The 27,996-nt window shown below is 48.4% G+C and overlaps 1 protein-coding gene across 1 annotated transcript; it reads left to right on the top strand.

Moving 5' to 3' along the window:
• The first annotated feature begins 49 nt into the window (after nt 1-49).
• Nucleotides 50-26,961, top strand: Foxj2 (forkhead box J2). Its single transcript, XM_048444291.3, is given in 12 exon segments — nt 50-1,107; nt 9,948-10,294; nt 13,387-13,461; nt 14,882-14,950; nt 15,102-15,194; nt 15,196-15,243; nt 15,672-15,870; nt 19,647-20,030; nt 20,451-20,552; nt 21,718-21,927; nt 22,647-22,745; nt 24,183-26,961. Coding segments are annotated over 11 exon segments (1,701 nt in total). The 5' UTR covers nt 50-1,107; nt 9,948-9,961; the 3' UTR covers nt 24,272-26,961.
• Nucleotides 26,962-27,996: the final 1,035 nt, after the last annotated feature.

The following is a 27,996-nucleotide window of genomic DNA, read 5'->3' as shown; positions in this document are numbered from 1 at the left end:
GGAGGGGGAGGGGCGCGGAGCGCGGCGCCGAGGCCGGGGAGGAGCCGGGGCCTGCAGCGGAGCCGAGCCGAGCCCGAGCCGAGCCCCGACGCGCTCTGTCCGCCTGCCGGCTCCCGGGAACCCCGACCGACCGGCCGAAGCCTCATTGGTGGCAGCGCTGGGAGCTCCACGCGCGGGGAAGCGCGGCGGACCGGGGACGCGACTGGGGAGGCGCTGCCGCCCTAGAGCGGGTGACGGGAGCCGGGACCGCGGCCTCCGGGACCCTGCTGCCCAGGCCGGCCGGGCGGGAGCGGGAGTGCGTGGACCCCACCCTCGAGACAACCGGCACCCGGACCTGCTCCCTCTCCCGTGGGAGGGAAGACCCTCCCCACTGCCGGGACCGCCAGAAGAGATCGCCGCAGGGCACGCGCTGTCCCTCCCACGCTGGCTCTGGAGGAGACCCCCAGAAGTCGGGAAGGGTAGTGGGACTTGAAGGACCCGGAGTGAGACCGTCCCCACTCCTCACCGCACTCCAGACAGTTCGGGACTTTGGAGGCAGAGAGAAAGGGAGCCATGCCTGTGGAGTAGGCACCCCGCATCCCACCCAGTACTCACCGCGGAGAGGCGTCCTGACACGCACAAGCCAGGACTCTCCGGGGAACCGGCAGCAATCGGTTCCAGTTTGCTGGAGAGTGGAAGACCTCGCTCCTCAACTTCCGTGCACCTAGACAGTGGACCCGGGCAGAGCCCCACCGCTCAGATCTCCAACAGACAGAAAGAGCCCTCAGCCCCTGAAAGAGCCAGTTTGGGGGAGAGGGGGATTCCCCCAAGGGGGAGGAGACAACTCCTGGTTGGGAGAGGCTCCTCCCCTCCTCCCTAGGGTAGCAGGCAGGGTGTGGGGGGTGTGCCACCTTCCCCAGGTAGGTCCTCCCTCTCCCACCCCTCCTCCTTCGACTCCTCTTCCTCGGGGGACAGAGTTCCCGGCTCCAGCTTGGGAGGCTCCGCCAGGCGCTGGAAGAGTCACTGAGGATGAGCCCCGTCACCTGCCTGTGAAGAGGGGAATCCCTGCAACCACAGACTTCTGTACCAGGTGGTTTCCTCCGGTGGCTGGGGGAACCTTGGAGGCAGGTTAGTGCTCTCTTGCATCTTCTCTCTGTGGTCGTTACGCACCAGTAGTATGGGGGGCTGAAATGGTGGATCTCGGGGTTCATGCCTGTGGAAGGTAGAGTCCCTTGGGGGATGTCTTCTGATGGACCTTCTGCACCGGAAGCCACATGTTGTTACAGAGACTCTTGAGAAAAGGGCTTTTAAGGTAGGTTTCGGAGACAAAAGGGACGGGCCATTTGCGGTCCCTAGAGAAGTGGATGCTCTCTCTGCACAGAGGACAGACAACAGGTGCGTTTTCGGGACGCCATGGTTACTGTTAGGAATGCAGGACACAGCACAGCCAGACTCCCACAGCACTCTCCTCTTTGGGTCTTGTCTTTTGCTGAGTGGACCTGCCCGTAAAGTCATGGGGCACCTCGTGTCTTGTCTGGGGCATGCCTAAGTCAGCTTAATGGCCAACAGAGGTCTTCCTTCCAGTCTGTGACAATGACTGTTTGCCTGACTGTCAATCTGTCGCACCCACTCTCCCTATCTTGGATACCAGGAGGCCCTTCTGACATCCCTGCTTCAGGTTGGATGCCTGCCCTCCTTAGGGAAGGGTGAATTCACATGTCCAGAGGTGAGGGGAAAAAAAAAAACTGTCTAGGGTAGTGCACACTGGTGGGCTGAAGTCTTCCCCAGGTACTGGTTCTGCCTCAAGTCCTCTATATTCGCTGGCAGTTCTGGAAAAATCAGATTGTGGCTAGGAGGCAGGGAGTGTTTCTTAGCGCCCCCCACCCCCACACACCTTGTCTGCAGGAGTTGACCACCAGGGAGGTCTGACCTTCATGGAGTTTTTAAAGCGCTTCCTCCCAGGAAAACATCTACTGGTCTCACCCCACCCCCCACCCCCACACACCTTGTCTGCGTGCGTTGACCACCAGGGAGGTCTGACCTTCTGCTGAGTTTTTTTTTTAAGAGTTTCCTCCCAGGAAAACATCTACTGGTCTCATCATCTCTTCCTGTTCTCTTGTTTCGTTCTGGGTCCCGTGGTGAAAATTTTCATCCTACCTCAGGGAGTCATCAAAATCCAGAAGCTTTAGAAAAAGCAGGACAAAAGACACCAAGAAATTTTTTCTGGTCGAGCCTGGACTGTGTCTGGAGCGGCGCTGAGTTTTTACCCGAGGTCATGACCTGCGGGCCTGCTCTCCCGTCTGGTCGTTAGACTGTGCCTCATCTTCTCTATGGGGCTTCCCCCTCTTGGGTTTTCAGTATCTGCCTTCCTAGATGGGCCGTGAGCAGATAGCCTAAGTCTCTGTCCCGTCACTTGACCCTGGAGGTTTCTGTCGTGGCGGTGTATGATTCAGGCCCGGAGTTCACAGGTTCGCTGGCCGTGCTGTACAGTGATGTGCATGCTTCTCAGTGGAAATGAATGTAGCTCGGTGTCTGTGTTTGGAGTGTACGTGGAGAAGGGGACATTGTTGTGTTCAGACTGCTCTCAGATCCCTTAGCATCGTTTGTGGCAGGTGATCCTCTGCAAGGACCTAGAAAAGGTGAGGGTGGGGATAACCAGTTGGGAGAAAAGCTTAGCCGTCCCGCCCCCTCACCAGTGAGAATTCTCACGGCCCCCACGCAGCCATCCCTGGCAGCAGGACAGCCCTTCTCAGTTTGGGCCTGTTGCTTCCGGGACTGGCAGGAGAGCCTCATCATGGGTACCTCCAGTCTTAAAAAAGGGATGAGGGTCCTTAACTTCCACGTCTAGCACTGCCTCTCCCCCTTTTGAAAAGCAGATGTCTGGTGTAGCGGAGGTCTGTTACACAGCACCTCACCAGATGCTGGAGTGCAGCTTCTGAAGGGCTCAGTGTGACCGGCTCGGCGCCAACTGTTCTATAGCTGCTCCAGGCGGACCCCTCATTCAACTGGCTCTGCTGGGACAGGACTCAGTGTGGGGCTGGTCGGATTAACTGTGATGTGGACTGTTCTGTTTTCCAGACTGTATCTTAGGCCTGCACCTAAATCCCCCTTGAAAGACAGGTGACGATATTTCCCCATCCCTCCATCCTTGGAGGTTCCCCGATCTTACATTAATCAGGACTGGGTTGATAGGAACTTGAAGGAAGCGCTGAAAATTCAGACGTCCCGACAGCCTGCAGCTTTGCTGCAGCCGTGCAACACGACCACTGCACCTTTGATCTTTCTGATGCTGCCTCTACAATCTGTTATAATTTCGACATTCTCTTTCCTTTTTCAAAAAAGACTTACATATTTTATGTATATAAGTATTTTCTCTGCATGTATGCACACCAGAGGAGGGAATCATCCCATGGGACTACAGTTATTAGATAGATTGTGAGCCACCGTGTGGGTGCTGGGAATTGAACTCAGGCCTTCTGGAAAAGCACCCACTGTTCTTAACTGCTGAGCCATCTTTTCAGCCCATAGTGTTCTCTTTCCATTAAAAGACTTCGGTGCTTAGTACTGAACTTTGGGCTGCACGTGCGTGTTAAACACACCAAGCCATACATACAACCTACTAATATTTTTTTGAAAAAGACTTATTATGTATACAGCGTTCTGCCTGCCCGTATGTCTGCAGGCCAGAAGAAGGCTCCAGATCTTACCACAGATGGCTGTGAGCCACCACGTGGTTGCTGGGAATTAACCTCAGGACCTCTGGGAGAGCTAGAGCTCTTCCCACTGCGCCATCTCTCCAGCTGCCCCCCAATATTCTTTTCTTTTTTCATTCAAAAGTAAAGGTTCTTTAGGCATATTAAGAAATAGTATATAATCTCTACAACAACGCTTGTAGGAGTAGTTAACCTTTATTTAAAAGAAATTTGAGCTGCTCAGTGGTGGCGCACACCTGTAATCCCAGCACTGGAGGCAAAGGCAGGCTGGTCTCTGAGTTTGAGGACAGCCTGGTCTGCAGAGGGAGTTCCAGGGCATCTGTGTAGCCAACCAGTGTAGCTGGGGCTACCCAGAGAAACCCTGTTTTGAGAAACAAACAAAAATAAAGAATTTTTAAAAAACTTTTTAGGTGTGTGTGTGTGGGTGGGTGAGTGTGTGACAGTGTCTCACTATATAGCAGTGGCTGGCCTTGAGTTTATGCAGCTCAGGATGATTTAAACTCACGGCAATCCTCCTGCTTCAACCTCCCAGAGTGCTAGGAGTACAAGCTTGAGTCACTGTATCTAACTTCTTAGAATGTTTATTTTATCGAGATAGAAATTAAGATACAGAGACGTTAAATAACTCGTCTATAGGAGCTGGGCTGGAAAGGCAGGCAGCGTGGCTGATCACAAGATACACGCCGCCACTGCCCTGTTAGTTTTGGCACTAGGTACAGCCCAGGAAGTCATCCCTCTGGGATGCCCAGCTTGGGTTCCACGGGGAGGACAGTTACTAGCTGTCTGGGTAAGATGGGCAGCAAACAGGTCCCGTCCCTTCGGCCGTGCCTTCCCGAGAAGACGTTCTGTTTGCCTTTGTTTTGTTTTCTGCTTTTCCCCAGCACTGAGGTCTTCATTAGCTGTCCCGTGGATGTGATGGAGCCTGCCCTTTGGCTGCCTTTCCCAGATTCTCTGTGTATTTCCTTCCAGTCTTCCAGCATGCCGAGAAGAATGTGGCCCAACTCAGGTTCTGCCTAAGCCCAGTGGCACGAAGCCCACCTGGAGAGAGGTCTGGGTAACTAGGTTGGCCGGCCTGAGAAAAGGAACCACCTCTTGTTTGCTGTTCTAATAATAGCCCTGGACATTAGCCTGGTGCCATTATTTTGGGGAGTGTGGAATGTGTGGCAGCTACGAGCTCCTTAGCTTCATTCCTGTCCCTCCAGGGATGAAGCTTATAGGGGCTATGACTTCATTTCTTTTACTGGAGGGGGAAACTGAGGCATGAAGACTTCATCAGGGAGCGAGGGATGGCTAGGGGCAATTAGTGAGTCAGTGTTGGGGTTGGGAATGGGATGGAGGAAGCTCAGTCAATCTCCATTGCTCTTTACGAATGGGGAAGTGAGGGGGTAAGGAAGTGGGCCCGGCTACACAGCCGAGTGCTGGGAGACAGGGAGGACCAGGCCCTGTGAGTTTGTCGAGTTCATGCTGGAATGGATCCTGAGCACTGAGGTTTGCATTTGGAGGGAGGGCTGCCTGGGAGGGGAGTGGAGAAAGGTGTCTGACCTCAGGGTTCCCCTGTGTGAGGCAAGGGAGGAAAGGGTGCAGGATAACTAGAAAGAGCGGGGAGTGTTTCCCTTCCAGGAATTCCTGGTGGTTCGCATGCGTCAAAGGGGTTCTGTAAGGCCTCTACACACTTTGAATCCACCTTCATGCTCCAGGTTGCTCTTGAGAGCAGTTCAGAGGAAATAACTGAAATTTGCTGGCTCTGAAGATGAGACTTCCCCGGGGTTATTTAGCAGGAGATAATAGAGGCAAGGAACTGATGCCCTGTAGACCCAGGGAAGCTGATGCAGGAGGATTGCTTGAGTCCAGAAGTTTGAGACCAGCGTGGACAACAGATTCAATACACATATGCACGTGTGCGCACCCACACAGATACACACACACACACACACACACACACACACACCCCAGGTTGAGGAGGGCAGTGGCCGACTGACTAGGGGATAGGGTAATACCTTTCTAGGGATGAACTTGAGAATTTACTAATTGGCAAGTCACTGTTGATCTTAGAGAACCCAGCTGTGGAGCACAGTGCTCAAGCTCCCTGCTGTAGTCCAGAGGCTGGGATGTTTAACCCAGTAACAGGCTAGAAGGTGTGTGACTCCCTGGAGTGGTGATGTGTCCCTGTTGTTTCCTAAGCTTCCAAGGTTTGGGGCAAGGTGATACTGTTCAGGATAAACGGTTGGTGCTGGTGAGTGTCTGAAGGCCGAATGGGCAGGCTTTCTTGGTCCAAGTTATAAACACGGCTGCATTGTTTTTCTCTACTCAAACAACTCTTGGGGTACAGTTAGGTCTCTTGCTGCCTGGGGTACCGAAGAAGTTCCTCTTCAACTTTGTGGACTAGGTGTGTTGCTGGTTGGGAGCACCGGGCCAGGTGCATGTGAGCACAGGTTGATTTCCAGGGTGGGACCTGGTCAGGAGGGGAGTGAATCAGAATTCTGACCTGTAGGGGAAAGGGCAAATGTCTGGCAACACTACAGTTGAGGATGAAAATATGAGAGCCTGAAAGGTATGTGGTATGTTGGGGTTAAGAGAGAGGCTAAGGGGTCCTGTGTGAGACAGAGTTTGGGCACGCCAGGTGTGTGAATCTGTACGTGCTTACCTGTGTCTGGTCTGGTTGTGCATCTTTTGGCTTTGGATTGCCAGAGACATCACCCGAAGAACAGGGTTCTCACCAGCGTCCTAAGTTCTGAGGGGTAGCCTTGGCTGGTGCAGAGCACCGTCCTGCTGCCACTGAGCAAGAAATGCTAGCTGGAATCCGGCAGCGGCGCAGGCACAGACCTGTTAGACAGCAAGTGCTTAGAGGCTCGCTGGCTTCAGTTCCAAGGAAGAGCCAAATGGCTACGCAGAGGTTCCTGTCAGCCTTTCTAGACCGGGCAACACGGCTACTGTACCCCGTTCCTCACCTTCCTCCACCAGCATGTCACTAGCTAGCTACACCTCCCTGGTGGTGAGAGCCTAGGCGGTTTGGTTGGCGGCTAGGCCGGCGGCAAACAGCAGGCGTGGGCGGAAGCTCTAGCTCTAGGAGTTTGCATGGAGGTGCAGCCAGTCTGCGTGCCTGGCTGGGAAGGAAGGAGGGAGAAGGGCGGGGAAGGGGAGCCAGCTCTTAGCCCCACGGAGGCTATTTTTAGCCAGGCTATCTGATTGTTACCGGTGTGCACACAGCTGGGTGGCTCCCTGCCTCCGTAAAGCCCAGCAGGCCTGGGAGGTGGGAGGTCCCGGCTGATGACTTCTTCCTGGTGGTGTCTGTGGGCGGGATCCTGCCAGGGGGAGCGTTAAAGGTGTGAGGGTAGCCGTGGACTCAGAATCTGTTTCCTCTGTGTGACTTTGTTTGGTAATGTATGCCGTGTGTATGCTGTGATCTCGGTGTGTGCGCCACTGTCTCTGGGTCAGTCTTGTATCCTGCTGTTGCTGGTTGTCATCATTTGGTTATTTATTTCCTGTGGTGCTGGAGACTGAACCCAGAACCTCAAGTAGGTATTCTACACTGAGCTACACCTTTAGCCCACCCTTTTGTTTTTTAAAGTTATTATATTTTTTATGAATGAGTGTTTTGCCTACATGGATGTATGTATGTGTATTGTGTGTGCGTGCACGTGTGCCTCATACTCTAGGAGGCCAGAAGAGGGTGTTGGATTCCCCAGAATTGAAGTGTATAGATGGTTGTGAGCCTTGGGAATGGAACCTAAACCCTCTGCAAGAGCAACAAGTGCTCTAAACTGCTGAACAGTCTCTTGCCCCTCTCTTTGCCTTCTTATTTTGAGACAGGGTCTCATTGCCTAGGCTGCCAATGAATTCACTGTGTAGCCCAGGCAGGCCTTGAATGTGTGATTCTGTTGCCTCAGTCTCTGGAGCAGTTGAGGATACAGCTCTGTGCTTCCAGACTCAGCTCAGGTAGAACCTGTCCTTGGGAAATGCCTAGCGTGCCTTATGTTAGATGTGTGTAGCAAAAGATTGCGTGCTCTCGTTTAGACTGGAACTCTTTTAAGAGTGTTGATGTGTGCTTCATTGGTGTATACTTGTGTTTGCTCGGACTGTCTTTATATGTGCTATTGCTATGTACTTGTAGATGCTATATATAAACATACAAGTGTCATGTAATTGGAGAATGGACTTCAGCTAATTTTACCTGCTGCTTAAGTGGGGTTGATTTTATTAAACATATTATATAGAGTTTAAAAATACTGTGTTGTGGGGCACTAATGAGAATTGGAATATTTCAGCTTTTGTGGTGTATGCTATCTGGTCCTGCACAAATGGGTCTTGAGGCTGTTCTGGATGTAGAACTCAGAGGAAACTCGAACAGAGGTCTTCTGAAATGTTGAATCATCTGGGTCATCCACTTCAATTGGAGATTTTTGAGGGGGGGGATCTTCCTTAATCAAATCTGATTTTTCTTAATCTGGAATAAATCCACAGCCTCTCATTTCCTGTGGAAACAAAAGCAAAACCTCTTCTTCAAAGTCAGTATCTTTTGACTTAAATTTTGAAGTCAAGACATTTTCAAAAAACCTAGGTTGAATTAATCCAGCAGTACTTATAATCAAATGTCTTTTAGCAGCTGTTGCTCCTTCCTCAGCCATCAAACAATTCACAGACAACACAGTAACATACAGTGTCCAGACTCTGTGTATTTTCCATCTTTACGTGACTTTATGTTAAACTCCCATTTCTTTTATTTTTATTTGTTTATTTATTTATTTATTTTTGAATAAATAAATTAAATTTACAGGGCTTCTCTGTATCTTTGGCTGTCCTAGAACTTGCTCTGTAGACCAGGCTGTCCTTGAACTCACAGAGATCCGACTACCTCTAGGCTGGGATTAAAGGTGTGTCCCACCACACCCGACTACTCTCTTCCTTTTCTTTTCCTCTCACAAGCCTACATATATTTTTAAACACAGTGTAAATTGTTTAGAGTTTGTTGTGGTTTTTTTTTTTGTCTGAATCTGTCTTTACTGTATATCTCTCTTTTTCTGACCACATGAGTCCAATTTGCTAAGAGACACGGCTAGGATTAAGGCTGTGGCTGTGGTGGCTGGATCCACTCCATTCCTTAGCTTTCTGAGAGTCTAGCTTCATGGTGGAGGTGCTAGCAGGAGCCATGTTTATTGCCACAACTCTGTGGAGTATCACGGTCCCTGCCACCACCAAGAAGCGTGCTGTCGGCTACTCAAACACCATTTAATTGTTTTGTGGCGGGGCCTCTTAAAAGACCTGCAAGGTTTTTGCAACTATAACTGAGTCAGGAAGCCTGTCTTAAATGATGGGTGCTTGCCTCTAGCAAACAGAGTCCACCCGAGAAAATGCTACTACCAAGAAGCAGTGCTTAACACTGTTCTTTTGTGTCTAGAATTACTTCCCAAGCTGTCTTAGGTTTTAAGTGGATTTAGTTGTCCATGTTGGTGCCATTTGTTGACGAACTTTTTTGTCCTTTCCAGTCCTACAGTCGTTCAGTCCCAAAGAGACACACAGAGGCCTACATTAATTATAAACTGGTTGGCCTATTAGTTCAGGCTTCTTATTAACTAACTCTTACATCTTAAACCATAATTCTTGTGGCCAATCAGCATTTTATTAAACCAGTACAAGTGACAAACTTTTACAGGGTGCAAGACCATTGTCCCACAGTCTTATACCCTGTAAAGATTTGTCACTTGTATTGTTTTAATAAAACATTGATTGGCCAGCAGCCAGGCAGGAAGTATAGGTGGCGCGACCAGAACAGGAGAATTCTGGGAAAAGGAAAGGCTCAGTCTGCAGTTGTCACACAGACACAGAGGAAGCAAGATGAGAATGCCTTACTGATAAAAAGTCCCAAGCCATGTGACTAACACAGACAAGAATTATGGGTTAAGATGTAAGAGTTAATAAGCCTGAGCTACTAGGCCAACCAGTTTATAATTAATGTAGGCCTCTGTGTGTTTCTTTGGGACTGAACGGCTGTGGAACTGGGAGGGGCAGAAATTCTGTCAACAGCAGGCGAGGTAGTGACACTCTTCATTAAGATGGGGGTATGAAGCATTTCGTCATCTGGTGGAAGACTTGTGGTACTTGCACTTGGGATCATGGGTTGTCTTAGGAAAGCGTTCTCCAGTAGGAATTAAAATGGGAAGAAACTGCTTGCCTTCTGCTTTAGACGTGGGGTTGTTCTGGCTCCAATAAATAAGAAATTAATCTGCCTTCCTCCCCTCTTTGTCCTCTTCTCTGCAGAACCCAGAAGCACAATGGCCTCCGACCTAGAGAGCAGCCTCACCTCCATAGACTGGCTGCCCCAGCTGACTCTCCGAGCTAGTATTGAGAAGCTGGGGAGCGCTTCTCAGGCTGTGCCTCCAGGGGGCAGCCGAAAGTGTTCCCCAGGCTCCCCCACGGATCCTAACGCCACCCTCAGCAAAGATGAAGCAGCAGTCCATCAGGATGGCAAGCCACGCTACAGCTACGCCACCCTCATCACCTATGCCATCAACTCATCTCCAGCCAAGAAGATGACCCTCAGTGAGATTTACCGCTGGATCTGCGATAACTTCCCCTATTACAAGAACGCTGGCATTGGTTGGAAGGTGGGATTTTTTTCTACAACCTGGGCTTGTACTTTGCCGTTAGCAGTTTTTTCCCTACTTTTATTTCTTCCTATAACTTGGTCTGGTTCATTCCGACTTGTCTCAGGGATATATAAACTCAAGGTATCTTATCTTCTACCCCTACTTGAGTATTAATCAACCTCAGCAGCTTTATCATGGAAACACTAATGAGGCCAAGTAATTAAGTATAGTTCTGGGATAGCAGGATGCTGTTGGTTCCCCCAAAAGGGCAGTCTTTGATTTCTTGTCTTTCTTGTCACTCTGCAATGTTCGAGTCATTGAGCAATGCATGGCATGACTCCTGCTTTTGTAGGAAACTCATCAAATTTCTATAGCTTCGTTGTCATCGTCTTTTGAAACATTATATGTGTATTAAGAAAGAGAGTCCTTTACCAATAGCTGGTTCACTAACCAAAGCAACGTTAGAGAGAGACACTGAGACCCTCCTTGACAAGAAGAAAGAAGGTTGATATTAAACTACATATTTTTTTTTTTTTTTTGATTTTTGAGACAGGGTTTCTCTGTAGTTTTTGGTGCCTGTCCTGGAACTAGCTCTTGTAGACCAGGCTGGCCTCAAACTCACAGAGATCCGCCTGCCTCTGCCTCCCGAGTGCTGGGATTGAAGGCGTGCGCCACCACCGCCCGTCTTTAAACTACATATTTTTTTAGCCAGGTTTAGTCACACACACTTTTAATCCCAGCACTTTGGAAGTATACATAGGTGGATCTCTGAGTTCAAGACCAGCCTGGTCTACATAGCAAGTTCCAGTCCAGCCAGGGCTACATAGTGGGACCCTCCCCCAAACAAAAAAGAAGAAAAAGATGGAGGAGGAGGAGGAAGAAGTAGAAGAACCCAAACAATAAATCCCCCAAGGATCTATTTATTTTGGGACAATGTCTCATATGGCTCGGGCTGATGTGGTCTGACCTGAAACTCACAAATGAAGCTGACCTTGAACTACTGATTCTCTTGTCTTGACCGCCCAGTATTGGGATGACAGGCCTGCAGTGCCAAGCCAGGCTTTCTTGTAGTCATTTGGAGCAGCAATTCATTTGCCAGTTGTTGAGGAGGAGTGGGAATTAAATGTTGTTTTCTCATTTCTCACTCTATAAATCACCGTTGACTTACAAACCGGATGATGAGCTAAGGCTGTTAGAAGCATTCAATCTTCCCTTGCTACATGTGTTCCTCTAGGCTACATCTCTCGACATACCAACACATACATACCACGGCTTTTCCTTTTCTCCAGATATGGTCATTCTGAGTGTTGTTGAGAAAACAGAGCTGGTCTGTGCTTTGGTTTCACTCTTGAGTTGTTTTTTTTAAAGTCCTTGTCTCTGTGTGTGTGTGTGTGTGTGCATGCATGCGTGCACTTGATGTGTGTTTTTGTATGTTAGTGAGGGTACAAGGGCGCCACAGCATACGTGGAGCTCAGAAGACAGCCATGGGTGTTGGTCCTTGCCCTCTATCTCGTTTGAGACAATGTCTCTTTGTTGTTAACACGTGTGTAGCAGGCTGAGTGGCCTGTGAACTTGTGGGCACTGTCTCTGCCTCCCATTTGCTATAGGACAACATAGTGCTCCCAGTATGTAGCCCTGGTATTATGGAACACCCTACTGCTCCTGACTTTACGTGGGTTCCAGGTATTTAAATTCGACCTTGTACTTGGGGAGCTTTACTTGCTGAGCCATCTCCCCATTGGATTATTTTTCTTGTTATAATATATGTAAACAGTATGAAAATACTTTCTTTTGCTTTTCGTGGGGAATTGAGAAGAGAGGTAGAGGTAGATATGAATTTGAGGTGTTTATTGGTGTGGGTGTGTTCATGATGTGTGTACGGGTGAGTACATGCATACTGTGTAGTGTGATCTTCCAGGGTTTTTTGTTGTTGTTGTTGTTGTTTCTTTCTTTCTTTTTTTTTTCCTTCCTCAAGACTGGCTTTCTCTGTGTAGCCCTAGCTGTCCTGGAACTCATTCTGTAGCCCAGGCTGGCCTTGAACCTGCCTCTGCCTTCCCAAGTGCTGGGATTAAAGGTGTGTACCACCAACCCCTGCTTCTTCCAAGGATTCTTACTTCTCCACTTCACATCTAATCCTAAAACCTGTGGGATTACAGCTGTGTTTGGTTACACCTAGTTAATGTGGATTCCAGAGATTTGAATTTAGGTAACTTAGGTCTCTTTCTTGGGTGCCACACTCTTTATCCACTAAACTATTTCCACAATCCCTACTTAAAATTTATTATTATTATTATTATTGTTATTGTTATTATTATGTGTATGCGTGCATAGGGTGTGTGTGCCCGTGCTCACATGCATATGCCGTGCTGTGCTTGTGGAGGTCAGAGGATAACTTGGTAGAGCTGAGCCTGTCCCCGTACCCCATCTCATTGACTTGGCAGCACCCCTCCTCCCATGGTCTCACCATGTAGCTCTGGCTATCCTGGAACTCTGTGTAAATCAGAGTGGTTTCAAACTCACAGAGATTCCCTGGTCTCTTCCTCCTGAGAGCTGGGTTTATTAAGAGCTTGCAACTCTTTTGGTATATTAAGAGCATGCTGCTTTTTTGAGAGATGGTCTTTTCACACAGTTCTGGTTGCCCTAGAACTCATGTGACTGTAGAGTGGACTGGCTTCCAGCTTGTAGCCACTCTACTGCTTATGTCTCCTAAGTGCTGAACTTACAGATGTGGAGCACCATGTCTGGCTATTTTTGTTGTTGTTTTGTTCTTTGTTTTTTGATACAGCGTCTTATATAACTCTTGGCTGTTCTGGAACTCGCTGTCACCAGGCTACGCATGACCTCAGCGATCTTCCTGATTTGAGGCATATAACCTGTTGTCAGTTTGGTAGGAAGGCTGAAAAACTATAAAATTAGTGTTCAGGACCACCTGGTTGCCATTGCCTCTCCCCAGTTAATTCGGTGATTCTCTCTTCTCACCCCTCTGCTTTCCGTGTGGCTTCTGGGCCTTCCAGCAGTACAGTGAAGAGGACTCACTGGGACTCTGCTGTATGTTCTTCTGTGTCCCTTTGGACAAGGCTCAGACTTAACTTGCTTCTTTGCTTCCCCAGAATTCCATTCGACACAACCTTTCTCTTAACAAGTGCTTCCGGAAGGTGCCCAGACCGCGGGACGACCCTGGGAAGGTGAGATGCTGGGGAACCGGGGGGAGACGGAAGGAGAGCGAAGTAGTTGACACTCAGTCCTGTGGCTGCTCTAATTACCTAGAAGAGGAAGCCATGTTAGTTTTAAAAGCATCGTTGTTTTTCCTCAAAGGAAGAACACAGTTGCCAAGCTTCTGGTTCCTCACTAGAATGGGTGACTAAGGAAGATGATGGAATCTTTTTGTTTTTAATAGGGATGTTTATGATAGAGTTGATTTTGAGGTTCTCCTTTCCTTCCTTCTTTCCTTTCTTTCTTCCTCCCTCCTCACCTCTTCCTTCCTGTCTCCCCTCCCCCACTCACTCCTTCCTTCTTATGTTTTGAGATAGAGTCTTACTGTGTAGGCCTAGGACTTAATATGTAAACCTGGCTAGCCCCCAACTCGGAGATTTGAGTGGGGGGCTTAAAGGCACATACCAAGGTGGGTATTGTGATGCACACCATTAATCCCAGCACTCAGGAGGCAGAGACAGGTGGATGTCTGTGAGTACAAGGCCAGTCTGGTCTACGTAGAGAGTTCCAGGATAGGGAAGGCCCTATAGAGAAATTCCATCTTAACAAAAATCAAATAAGTAACAAAGGCATGCGCTGCTATGCCCAGCCTGTTTTATTTTTCTGAGATAATCTCACTCTGTAGCCCAGGCTGCTACTCTTTTGAGTGGCACTTGTTCCTACATGTAAAATGTTGGCTTGTTTTTTTATTTTGTTTTGTTTTGTTTTTGAAACAAGATTTCACTGTTTAGCCCCAGGCTGGCCTTGAATTTACCATCCTCCTGCCTCAGTCCCTCCTGAGTGCTGGGATTACAGGTGTGTGCCAACATACCCAGTTTAATTACTATCTTTTTGGAAGCAAAGTCTTTTCTATGCAAAGTCTTCAGGTTTTACCTTCCAAAGGGAGAAATGAGGAGGGAGGCATTCTCCCCATTTGACAGATGCTAAAGCCCACTGGACTTTTGCCTCAACTCATAAGGGGAAAAGGTTAATTTTTCTGGCCATTTCCAGTTCTCTGACATAACTACCATTGTTCTTCTGCCCCGTTGGAACACTTGAAGCTAGTGTTTGCTCTGCTCAGTGACTTTGAGGACAGATTCGTTCCTCACCGGTCCTCCGCTCCCTCGGCTTCTGTCTGGATGTTCACTGCTGTGCTTTTCTCTCTTCTCCTTCCCTTGACCCCCCCCCCCCCCCCCTTGCTTGATCTCACTTCCTTCTTCCTTCTTCTCTTCTGTGCTGGGGAATCCAATATGAGGCGTTGTCCATGCTAGGCAAGCATTCTGGCACTGAGTTACATTTCCCAGCCCCACCCCATCTCCAGCATGACTGTGAGAAGCTTCCTGAGCACCTGTTTCCACAGGAACTTCTGTAGGTAATTCGTTTCTTCTCAGTGGGCTTGGGTTCTCCTTCCAGGGCTCTTATTGGACAATTGACACCTGCCCTGACATTTCCCGGAAGAGAAGGCACCCTCCGGATGATGACGTAAGTGCTTTCCTCTTTGGGACATCCCTTTCTTGGATGTTAGTCATTTCTGTGGTAGGTGTGGGTTAATAGCAAAGGGGAGACAAAGGCGTGGACCGCGGGTGGGTGTTTCACCCCTGCATATAGATTTCTCTTTTTTTATAATTCTCAGCTGCCCCAAGACTCCCCAGAACAGGAGGCCAGCAAAAGCCCTCGGGGAGGTGTTCCAGGGAGTGGAGAAACCTCACTGCCTCATGAGGGGGACTCCTCAGATGTCACTGCAGAGCCCCTCTTCCATGGCCAGCTACAGCCAGGTAGGAATCGGGTCACGGTCACAGGGCAGTTCGGATACTGCCCTGTTCACAGCTACATGCTAAGGACTCATGATATGCTAGGCAAGGCGATTGAGAAAGAAGGAGGGGGAGGGAACCAGATGGGGGCAGATGAAGAATGTCAGAATTCTGAGCAAATCAGGAAAATAAGTGGTGAAAAGAACAGGAGCCAGGAAAGCTGCAGCCAGGACAGAAAGGCAAGGGACCCTGGGGAAGGGTCATAGAGAAGAAATGGGTAGTGACAGTAAAGAGGTCGGATTGAAGACATGAGCCCACCAGAGCAGGAAAAGCAGGTGATAAACAGGTCAGCTGCAGAAGGTGACAGGGACCGGCCTGAGAGCCCGGTGGCCTTTGGAGGGTTGTACTGCTTCAGAAGGGACTTGGGTCACCGTCCTTACCTGTTTCTGTAGGCCCCGGGGTCTGTGGATGGTGGAGCAGTGGCAGCAGGGGCTCCAGGCCGCGAAAGCACAGAGGGCGCCCCTCCCCTCTACAACACCAACCATGACTTCAAATTCTCCTACTCAGAGATCAACTTTCAGGACCTCAGCTGGTCCTTCCGCAACCTCTACAAGTCCATGCTGGAGAGGTCCTCCTCCTCCTCACAGCACGGTGAGTCTGCAGCGGGGACAGGTGTGTAACGTCCTTATGGTTTCTTTTCTGTCTTTCCTATTTTTCTTTGACACCGGGTCTCTCTACGTATTCCTAGCTTGTCTGGAGCTCACTGTGTAGCTCAGGCTGGCCTCAAACTCGCAGAGATCTGCTTGGCTCTGCTTCCTGAGTTCTGGGATTAAAGACTCCTTATATTGTCAAATAAGTGGTAACATTCTCTCCTCTTCTGGTTTTCTGTCTTTTGGTTGTTTTCTAAAATTGCATTTTAGTGTGCGTACACACTCGCGCTTTACACACCATGGCACACATGTTGTCAGAGGACAGACGTGTGTGACTCAGTTCTCTTCTACCATATATGTCCCAAGGATCACACTTGGGTTATGCTTGGCAGCAAATACATTTAGCTGAATATGCCATCTTGCCAGCCCCCAGTTTCTTGTTTTAATATATGAAAGTGGTCACTGGTGAGAGGAAACATAAGGACTAAACTCTTTGGTGCCAGACAGCTGATTGGGTTATTAACTTCAGAAAATGAACTAGACGATCATCCGAAGGCAGTTCTGGGATAGCAATGGGCTGTGAGCCAGTCATTCAGAGTATGACCACTAGGGGGCAGTAGTAGTATCCTTGCCCAAAGAATCCTTCCCCTTTATTAAAGTAAATAACTTGCTTTTCTTTCTAGTTAGTAAGTGAGATTGAGACATAATGGCAGATACCCCAGGCTGGCCTTGAGTTTGAGACAGTGTAGCGAAGGATGACTTTGCCTTCTCTCTCCTGAGTGCTGTGATTACAGGTGTGTTCTGTTACTTGTCTGGTTTAAGTGCTAGGATGGGAACCAGGACTCCATACAATCACTGAGCTATGACTGGGGCAGCCAACTGAACCTCATCTCCAGCCCCTAGCGCTTTAGTATTATTGTTATTTCCTTTGAGACAGGGCCCCACTATGAAGGTTTTTGTTCTGAACCTCATTCTGTAGACTAGCCTGGCCTTGAACTCAGGGAGATCCCTCCACCTCTGCCTCTGCCTCCTGAGTGCCAGGATTAAAGCTAGTGTGTTTTTTATTTGTTATTTTTTATTTTAAAATGTTTCAAACAGATACCAGAGTAGAGTGGATAAATAACAAACCCCTGGTTTCCGTCACTTAACTTTATTTTGTTAAGCTTATTTTATTTGCCACAGAGCTTGTTTTGAAGTGGAAATAGCTGAGTGAATTTCCCAGACACCATATCATTCCCTGTAAATTCCGTTTCTGTATGCATCGCTCAGCAGTGAGGACCTCTCCTTTAGTGTTCCACCACACCGTTACCATTCCCAGGACGATGAATACCTAGTCATTTCTCAACAGCAGCTGATATCTTGCCCATTTGCAAATTTCCACAATTGTTGAGTGAGAACTACTTAAAGTCCTTATTGGGTGGCCTCCTGGGATGGTGTGGCTCGGCGCTCTGCTATGTTTTATCTGTCCAGCATTCTGGTTTGCTTTCTGTTGCTGTGCTAGAGGCCATGACGGGAAGATTCCTCGAGAGGAGAGGCAGGCAGGGACTGAAGCCGAGGCCGTGGGCGGTGCCGCTTACTGACTGACTTCCCGTGGCTTGCTCAGCCTACTGTCTTTCCTTTGCTTTTTGAGACAGGGTTTCTTTATGTAGCCCTGGCTGTCTTAGAACTAACTATGTAGATCAGGCTGGCCAGAAATTCGAAGAGGTCTGCCTGCCTCCATCTCTTGAGTGCTGGGATTAAAGGTGTGCACGGCCATGCCCAGCTTCAGCCTGCGTTCTTTTTTTTTTTTTTTAAATATTTATTATGTAGACAATATTCTGTCTGTGTGTGCTTGCAGGCCAGAAGAGGGCACCAGACCTCGTTACAGATGGTTGTGAGCCACCATGTGATTGCTGGGAATTGAACTCAGGACCTTTGGAAGAGCAGGCAGTGCTCTTAACCTCTGAGCCATCTCTCCAGCCCCCCAGCCTGCGTTCTTAACCCCTTGCCCAGGGATGGCTCTACCCACAGTGGTCAGGGCCCTCCCACTTCAATCATCAATTAAGAAAATGACCCAGTCCGATGGAGGCATTTCCTCTATTGATATTCCTTCTTTTCAAATGACCCTAACTTATGTAAAGTTGACCAAAAAAGCAACCACACACACACAGACACGCATAATTACACGTTCATGCACAAGTTTTTGCATGTGTATGTTTTTGCATTTGAATGTTCGAATGCGTATGTGTCTGTCTATTTGTGTGTCTGTGTGAATGTGTAAAATGTGCATGCTTTTACATGAGGTCTGAGGTCAACATCAGGTGACCCCAGGGCTAGTCACCTCCTCTGGGACCCTCCTCTCTCTCCCACTGAGTACTGGGATTGCAGGTGTCTGTACACCCACCCAGCATTACATAGGTGTTGGGGGTCTCACTGCATCTCACAAGTGCACAGCAAGCACATCACCCAACTGAGTCATCCCTCCAGCCCCAGTTCATATGTTCTTAAAAAAGAAGATGTATTGGTAGAGCTGGGGGTTCAAGGTACGCGTCAGGTCTTCCTGTATATTGGGTCGTCCATTGTAGGCAGCATGGGCTAGACATAATGATGAGGGCACAAGGGCCTCGATCACATTAACTCTTCCGTCTGAGGTCTGTTATCCCAGCAGAGAGAAAATGTGAACTTGGGTTGAGCCCCTTTCAGAACCTGCTGATGTGTCGTGAATTTCCTCTCCTCTCCATTCCTCCCTCCTTCCAGGCCTCCTTTGCCATCTTCCTTCCCTGTTCCCTTCTCTCCTTTCTCCGTCTCAGCAGGGTCTCGTCTCAGCAGGGTCTCTGTAGACCAGGCTGGCCTTGAACTCACAGAGCTCCTCCTGCTTAAGCCTCCCAGGTGCTGGGATTAAAGACTTGCTCCGCCACCGCCCACCCAGGATACACAATTTAAGAAAAATACCTGCTAATGTTTAAGGAACTTAATGATTTTGAGAGCTGGTTGAGTGGCCGAGAGTTTGGGGCTACGTGCTGCTGTTTTCATCTCTGTCCTGAGCTGCCTCCGGCCTGGGGGCTGCAGGCTGGACACTCCTCCAGGTTAGCTCCTCCTGGGGGCTGCAGGCTGGACACTCCTCCAGGTTAGCTCCTCCTGGGGGCTGCAGGCTGGACACTCCTCCAGGTTAGCGCTTCCTGGGGGCTGCAGGCTGGACACTCCTCCAGGTTAGCTCCTCCTGGGGGCTGCAGGCTGGACACTCCTCCAGGTTAGCGCTTCCTGGGGGCTGCAGGCTGGACACTCCTCCAGGTTAGCGCTTCCTGGGGGCTGCAGGCTGGACACTCCTCCAGGTTAGAGCTTCCTTGCCCTGTTGGCTGGAGAAATTAATCAGTCCAGATGCTGCTTCCCACCCAAGCTGCATTTCCTGATCGTGAATGCAAGAAAGCAGAGCAGCAGAGGACTGCAGAGCAATCGGGCGGAGCAGCCAAGCTTGCAGTTTATTTCTTTAATTTTATCTGCCATGTGATTTCCTTTGAAAGTGACCCCAGCCCTATACCTAAGTCCCCTAAAAGTAGCATTAAAGGTCACCAATGAAGTTTTTAAAAATTCTTATTAACATTTCTGTGGTCACCAGTCCCGTAACCTAACTGATTTTCCGGTCTGTTGCCTTCTAGGAGGGGCACAGGGTCCTCATGGGCACAGATTATGATGCTCTTGCCCTTTCAACTCTTCTGCCCGAGTTCTCATCCTGAGAGAAGATGCTATTTAATGAAACTGTCTAGCTCAAATCACTTCCTGTTTCCTCCTCCCCGGCAGGATTTTCCTCACTCCTGGGAGACATGCCGCCTTCTAACAACTACTACATGTACCAGCAACCACCTCAGCAGCAGCAGCAACAGCAGCAGCAGCCGCCACCCCAACAGTCACAGCCACAGCAGCCACAAGCACCTGCTCAGGGCCCCTCAACTGTAGGGGGTGCCCCTCCACTGCACACCCCAAACCCTGATGGTTGTACTACTCCAGGGGGAAAACAAGCCGGAGCTGAAGGCTATGGCCCCCCCTCTGTGATGGCCATGCATCCCCCGCCACTACAACATGGAGGCTACCACCCTCATCAGCACCATTCCCACTCCCACCCTGCCCAGCAGCCACCGCAGCAGCAAGCACAGAGCCAGGCGCCCATCAACAGCACTGGCTTTGGTGAGCACGGAGGGGACAGAGAAAGCTGGGAGGAGGGTGAGTGAACTGTCCTGCTGGCGTGGAGGAGCCATGGGTGGAAAACCTAGCAGTTGGTCTTTTAGGTTCAGTCTCTTACTCTCTTCTCATCTCAGCCAATGGAAGTTGCTCCATAAAGCTCTATACTGTGGGGGATTGAGGGGGGAGGGGGGATCTCACTGTTTCCGTTCGCAGACATAGATGAATTAGCATTGTTTTGCATATTTGCCTGTGAACTGGCGGTGCTGAAAGGACAGGCCACTACCATTCCCGAATCCCCAGTGAGGGAGTGGCTGCAGCTCTCTAGGTCACGCGGCTGTTAAGCTGGGCGGGTAGCAGTGAGAGACTTGCACATGCTGACTGCTCTCTCCCACCCTAGCTCACTACCCGCCTTTCTCTCCATAGCCTTCCCTCCAGACTGGTGCTCCAATATCGACTCCTTAAAGGAAAGCTTCAAAATGGTGAACCGGCTCAACTGGTCCAGCATTGAGCAGTCCCAGTTCTCAGGTTAGCACTTTACGGACCACTTCTGGAGTGGGAAGAGGGATGTACCAGGACCCAAGTGATGCCCAGTTGGGAGTGGGACTGAGAATTTCATCACTTCTGCATGTTATACAAGACAGACACAAGTCTTTTCAGGTCGACTCAGATGTTCGCCATTGTTCTAATACCACAATGCTTTGTGCTCGTCATCTTTGCCTTGGGGAGGAGGAGAGGCTCCTGGGAGTCAGAGACCGCCGTTTTGTAGTTTTGCTTTCTGACAGAGAAATAATAGTGAATTCATCAAGTCACTTGGAAATTTTTTAAAAGATTTGTTAAGTATGAATACAGTGTTCTGTCTGCATGTACTCCTACACACCAGAAGAGGGCACCAGATCTCATTATAGATATGAGCCACCATATGGTTGCTGGGAATTGAACTCAGGTTCTCTGGAAGAGTAGTCAGGTTAAGAGTAGCTCTTAACCTCTGAGCCATCTCTCCAGTTCCAAACATTTTTAAAATGATTTATTTATTCTTATTTTATGTACATTGGTGTTTTGTCTGCATGTATGTCTGTGTAAGGGGGTCAAGTCTTGGAGTTACAGATAGCTGTTAGCTGCCATGTGGATGCTGGGAATTGAACCTGGGTCCTCTGGAAGAGTGGTCAGTGTTCTAAATTATTGAGCCATCTCTCCAGCCCTACTTTGAATATTTTTATTCATCAATGAGATGCAAATTAAAATAAGAATTTGGCAAGGAACAAATAGAATGGAAAGTTGAAAGGTGAAACTGTAAAAAGATGTAAATCATGGCCTCTGGATGGTCACTTTGGGATTCCCCTTGGAGAAAAAAAATAGTTTCAAATTTTGCAAGAAGCATCCTTAGGTAGACTGAAATGAGTAGGATTATTTCTAGTCTTTTTTTATTCTAAAATTGTGAGTACAGAATAAGGCTAATGCAGTCTAGAGAAAAAAATTCTAATTAAAAACTGCCACATTTAATGATACTTGTTGACATATTGCATTTCAATATATACTGACACACACAAAAAAGGAAAAGGTATTAAGTCATTATTGTTAGTACACAGTGTTGGTGGTAACAAGATGGGAGGAAACTGCACCGGGGATGGTGTGGTGGGGGCTTTGGTAGCGCCTCAGGGTTGGCATGGCTGGTGTTCTCTCTCGTTTGCAGAGCTGATGGAGAGTCTACGGCAGGCAGAGCAGAAGAACTGGACCCTCGACCAGCATCACATCGCCAACCTGTGTGACTCGCTCAACCACTTCCTCACTCAGACTGGTCACATGCCCCCGCAAGGGGGCTCCCACCGACCACCTGCCCCTGCCCGCATCGCTGACTCCTGTGCTCTTACCAGCGGCAAACCGGAGCCATCCATGAACCAAGGTATTATGCAAAGTTGCCAAAGAAGTGGACTGTGAAGTGGAAATGAAGGGTGAAGGGAAGAGAAAGGAGGAACCAGTTGGATAGGCAGACCAGGCTGAGCCCTGGGACTGGTTTATTGCCGGAACATCTGTTGATCAGTGAAGTCCGGCAGGAGGTTCAAACAACTGCAGAAGCAGCAGACCTGGTTCCTTTTCATACCGTGGTTTTGGAGATCAAAATTACTTTTTAGAAAAGGAGGAAAATTGGCAAAGAGTTCTTATTCCAGATTGTTCCAGGAATAATCTTCACCTGACGCACACGGGGTTCAAGCCCGTGAAAAGAGATCTGATGATCATGTTTCTGGTTATTCTCAGGTCTTTGATATTTCACACTTATAGGATCCATCCCTAAGAACTGAGGACTGGTAGCTTCTGGAATGCTTACTGCTTGCAGGATTCATGAACCAAGGCAGGAAGAGAGACAGAGGCTGATGGGACAAGGGAATGTGTTTTTTTTGTTTGTTTGTTTTTTGTTTTTAAGACAGGGTTTCTCAGTGTAACAGTCCTAGCTTAGCTCTTGCAGATCAGGCTGGCCCCGAACTCATAAAGACCCACCTGCCTCTGCCTCCCAAGTGCAGGGATTAAAAGACATTAAATCACCCAGCTGGGAATGTGTTTTTCTTCCTGCTTTGTTGACTACAATAAGCCCCTAGTCAAATAACTCTTGTTTTGCTTTGGTAGTGAACTCTTATGGGCATCCGCAAGCCTCCCATCTCTACCCTGGCCCAGCACCAATGTACCCAATCCCCACCCAGGACACAACAGGATACAATCGCCCAGGTAAGAGCTGGGGAGTGTTTCATTGACAGACAAGCATGCTCATCTCTCTCAGTGTTGTTTCTCTTTCCTCCTGAGCCCTCTCCCTGTTCTGGCTACACCTGCTAGGATGGGTGAGGGGCGTGGTTCCCAAGGCTGAAGGATGAGATGAGCCACCCTTTAGGGAGTAGGGAGGTGTAGTTTTGTTTTTTGTTTTTTTTTTTTCCCCCAAGACAGGGTTTCTCTGTAGCTTTGGAGCCTGTCTTGGAACTCACTCTGTAGACCAGGCTGGCCTTGAACTTACAGAGATCTGCCTGCCTCTGCCTCCCAAGTGCTGGGATTAAAGGTGGTACACCACCACTGCCCATCTAAGAAGAAAGACTGTTTTATTTAATTAAATTTGCTCTATTTATACTTCTGGGAGTGGAGCTACACCTCACACTTACTAGACAGGCTTTACTTCTGAGCTACAGAACTTGGGACTGCTTTTAAATTGCCTTATGTGGCAAGAGAGATGGCTTAGTGGTCAAGAGCACTAGCTTTTTCTTCCAGAGGACCTGGGTTTGATTCCCAGCATCCGCATGGTTTATATAGCTTACAGTAGTCTGTAACTCCAGTTCCTGGGGATCTGATACTCTCTTCTGGCTTCTGTTGGCGCTGCATGAATGCGATACACAGACATACATGCAGGCAGAACACACATTCAATAGAATGATTGTTAAAAATTAAAAAGATGGCCTTGTAATGGCATTACTGAAAGGAAATAAAATTATAAATGTAAGTGAGAGATAGCTCTGAAGGGTGTTCATATCCGGTTGTGGAGTCAGGATGGGAGGCAGGCAAATGGAATGCATGCTTTATATAAACATTTTACCCACGTCTGTTTTCATGTCACCTGACCATCAGGGATCAGGAATCTAGCTACCATTTATATATATATTTGCTTTTGGCAGTGTTAGGGTTAAGCTTAGGGTCTCTTGTATGCTGAGCTAGTCTACCACTGAGCTGCTTTCTCAGCGTGGGATTGAACTGTCTTTGGTGGGGCGGGTAGAGTACAGGGAGACATGGAACCACTGCAGATGGCTCGTGTTTACGTTATTGTAGGCACATCCCTGTTGCCATCTCATGTGGGCACTAGTTCAGTTTTTAGGGTGACGCCTGTTTCTTTGTCCACGCACTACAAATAGGACTTTCTATGCTGCTGTTTCATATAATACCACCTTATTAATAACTTAAGAAGGTGTCAGATAGTCTTCAAAAATGCAGAGTGTATGACTTGTGCTCTGTTGTGTCACCTGAGCTGTCGCTGAGTTAATAGTCTGTAACAGAGAGGACCATGAGCTGATCAGTCTGGGGCGGCTCTGTTTCTTCACGGTGTCATTGGGGTGGGACACGCCCCATCTAGGCGATGGACTTGCTGCTCATCCAGTTTCCTTTATGGCCTGTCTCTCTCCTTGACAGCACACCACATGGTTCCTCGGCCACCTGTCCCACCTCCTGGTGCCAATGAGGAGATTGCCGATGACTTCGACTGGGACTTGATCACTTAATGAATCAGAGTGGACATCAGCCCGCGGCCTGGTGGTGAATTCTCGCCATGGGGGAAGAACAGTCCCCGTCCATCCTCCCCAAACCTGTATATAGATATATAGCTTCTTTCCATTCTCTCTGTCAGAGAAGCCACCGCAAGATGCTGCCGAAGATAATCCCATTTCCTTCCTCATTCTCTGTTCCCTCCTAGTTCTTTTATTATTATTCTAATTATATTATTATTATTATTGGTTATGTGCTGCCCAGTCTACTGCCCCTCACCGTGGGCTGTGTCCTCCTCTTTCCTGTTTGGAATCTTCAAGCTGCAAGATGAGGCCATGGTAGCCGTGGAGAAAGGTTTCAGATTCTTGTTCACCTTTCTCTCTGAGAAATGCAATGCTACTTCCAACTTTCATCTCTAGACTATGTTCTATTCCTGTCTGTTTCAGGCTGGCCTGAAGAGGCCTCAGCAAGTGGAGGGGGGGTCTAAGACACTGTTTGGCAGCCATGACTTTGCAGGTTTTATTCAATGGTGCTAATTGTGTCCTCTGAACTCTTCCTTTATGTACCCAGCCTTTTCTTCTTCTGGTAGTCCTCATTCTCCGTGAAGGGTAGGCTTGGACAGCGGAGTCGAGTAGAAAGCTGTGGAGAAGTGATGGGCTGTAAATCAGCATGAGGTTAGGTGGCACTGCCATGTCAGGGCATCCCTGGCTTCCTCCTGCCATGTCAGGGCATCCCTGGCTTCTTCCTGCCGTGTCAGGGCATCCCTGGCTTCTTCCTGCTGTGTCAAGGGATCTCTGGTTTCCTCCTGCCATGTTAAGGCATCCATGGTTTCTTTCCGTCTTGTCAGGCATCCCTGGTTCGTCCAGCCATATCAGGCATCCCTGGCTTCTCCCTGCCATGTCAGGACATCCCTGGCTTCCTCCTGCCTTGTCTATGTATCCCTGACTTTCTCCTAGATCACGCTCTCAGGTTAGCTTATATGGGAGGGCACGAGGACCACTGTTCATTATAGGTTCAACCTCTTGGAAACACTTTCAATTTAAAGCATTTGACTTTGGAAAATCTGATAATTAGCTGTGGCTATTACTGCATATATAAATTATCTTCCATCTTTTCCCCTTCAGCAAATACTATTTTGTCTTCCTATAGCTGTTTGTCCAAATAATCCACCTGTTTTATTTTCGTCTCCCATTTTCTGAGAGCCTCAAATGACAAAAGGAAGCCATTCTCATTCTGGGTTTCTTCTCATGCCCTGGACGTGCTCCGGAAATCTCTTTCCCACCTGTCTTGACAGACCCGTATCCGTAGTGTTACTGATAGGAGGGAGGGGAGAAGAAAGGGAGTTGGCATAGACGCAGGTCGGGAATGTGCTGTCTGTTTAACAACACAGGGCGTGCTTCTCCTGAAATCCCTGTCAGTGGGGTTGAAGCTTTTGCTTTTGACGGGTAGTGAAAATTATAAGAGGTAAATTAATATAGAGACAGGATCTAGTGAGGGCAGGTCACTTCTAGGTATAGGATGAGTAATCTCCATTAACAGGAAGTGGCCAGGACTTAACTGCTCAGAGTTCTCAGTGAGTGTGTTTATTGGATTTGGTTTAAGAGAGGGAAGACCAAGTTTGCTTACATTTTTCTGAAATGGACAAAATGCATAGACTAAGACAAGGCCGATCTCTTTGTGGTTTCTGGTTTTTGTTCATTTTCTTTTGTTTATCCATGATTTCCAGATAGTGTGCTTTTTGTTCTGATTTCCCCTTCGCCAACCCCTTTCCTTTCTTTAGAAGGGGTTCATGTATAAGATTGTCGCAGTCCGGTGAGGCGAGGTGAGGGGCAAGCTAGGGCAGTTCACTGAAGAGCACTTTATCTCTGAAGCCTTCGTTAAGGAAAGAAGGGGAATAAGAAACAGCCAGTGACCTCCAGCACAATGGGAGATTATACTGGGGAACGTTTGGTAGGGTTGAACTATGATGTCATGTTTCCCACTGAGGAAGGGAGTATTTCTCTAGTGGTGGCACATGCTTTTGCCCGGTACCCAGTTGGGCATCTCCTTATTCCTTCCCTTTGGTTTTCCCCCAACCTCTTTTCTCTGCAGAGCAACACTCCTCTTTTCTAAAACTTTCCTGATCAGATCTCTACGAGGTTGGGAAGGGCAGGCTGAATCACACTCCTTAGTGCCCCTGGCTCCTCCATGTCCTGAGAACCAGTCTTGTGAAGAGCCCCAGTGAGCAACCAGGGCAGCTCAAGTATGGGGCTGGGACCTGGAGATTGCTTGAGGCCTCCTGGGCTTCCAGCTCTCCACCACCAGGCTCAGGCTTGCAAAATTGGCACAGGACAAACTTGATTCCCTTTGAGCCTCAGTTTCCCTCCCCTCCATGAAGCGGAAAGAAAACTACTTTATTTTGTTGGTCCAGTGTTGCTGGACGTGAAGTTTTGTCATTGTTGTTGTCTTGGGTGATGTGCAAAATCGTAGGAGTCACTGCCTGTAAGAGGAACTAAGGGAAAAGGAGAGGAGAAGGACAGAAGGAGAGATCATTTGGTATTGATCCGCCAATCCTAGGCTTCCTCTCCTCAACTCCTATGTTTCTGGTTTGGTGAGTTCTTTATACCACCCATAATGCTTTGCATTGGTGCAGGCTGGGAAGATGGTGTATAGGCTCACAACTTGATTTTTTTTTTGCATGCTTTCTTAATAAAAAAACAAAAAGGAATGTTTCCAGTTTTTATCTTATTGGTAGTTGTTCTCTCTAACTTCTTTTTGCCAGGGTGGGAGAGGAGGGCTGGGAGAGGACTTGGCTCCTGCTGGTACCCTGCTACCCTCGTCCATCCTTGCCACCAGGTGGCTTATCTGACCGTGACTGTCTTCAGGAGTGGTGGGCAAGAAAGAATGAGACATGGATTTCATAGTTGGCCTTTAAAATGCTATTAAGTGTAGCGAAGTCTTGTTGGAGGTTGGTGGGTAGAGGAGACCCACCTTGTTGGCACGTTAGCTTAAAGAGTGGACGCAGAGTCCCCCTAACCAACCATTTGCAGCTGATACCTGCTGAGAAAGAACAAATCACTTTTCCCTAGTGGGCGCCACTCGGTCCATAAACTCCACTCCAGGGCCGTCCCCGTGTCCAGGAGCAGCTGGCCAACACAGAACAGACTTCATGTTTCTTTGTCTGCTTTTTCGTTGTTGTTTGTTGGTTTTGTGTCTCCATGACAAGGTTTCTCTGTGTAGCCCTGGCCATCCTGGAATTCACTCTGTAGACCAGACTGGCCTCAGTCTCCAAGATACACCTGTCTCTGCCTCCCAAGTGCTGGCATTAAAGGTGTGCGCCACCTCCTGGTGGTGTTTTTTTTGTCTTAATGATTTTCCTTTTTCAGTCTGTGTCTTTTTTGATTTTTGTCTTTTGTTGTTTTTCCTTTTTTTTTTTTTGGAGAGAAAGAACATGAAGTTGGGTGGGTAGGGAGGTGGGGGGATCTTGAAGGAGTTGGGGGAAGAGAGAATATGATCAAAATATGTTGTCTATTATTTTTTCTGTGTATTACATAATTTTTAAAAAGATTCAGGATACTATAAGGGAGAGGTTGGCTCCTTGTTTCAGACTTTCTAGGGATGAGAGTATCAAATAGGTAAAGATTCTCATCAGAGTTGTAAAATCAGAAATGAGGGTATCTAATTGTAGAACTTTGTTCAGAGTACAACCCGAAAGTAAACAGATCTCTGGGGAGAAGTCAGTTATTGCCAGAATTACTATACT

This window comes from Myodes glareolus, chromosome 3 (assembly GCF_982192425.1).
Source record: "Myodes glareolus chromosome 3, mMyoGla1.1, whole genome shotgun sequence".
NCBI lineage: Eukaryota > Metazoa > Chordata > Mammalia > Rodentia > Cricetidae > Myodes > Myodes glareolus.
Note: the sequence above shows the minus strand (reverse complement) of the source record. Positions and strands in the feature narration are given on the sequence as shown.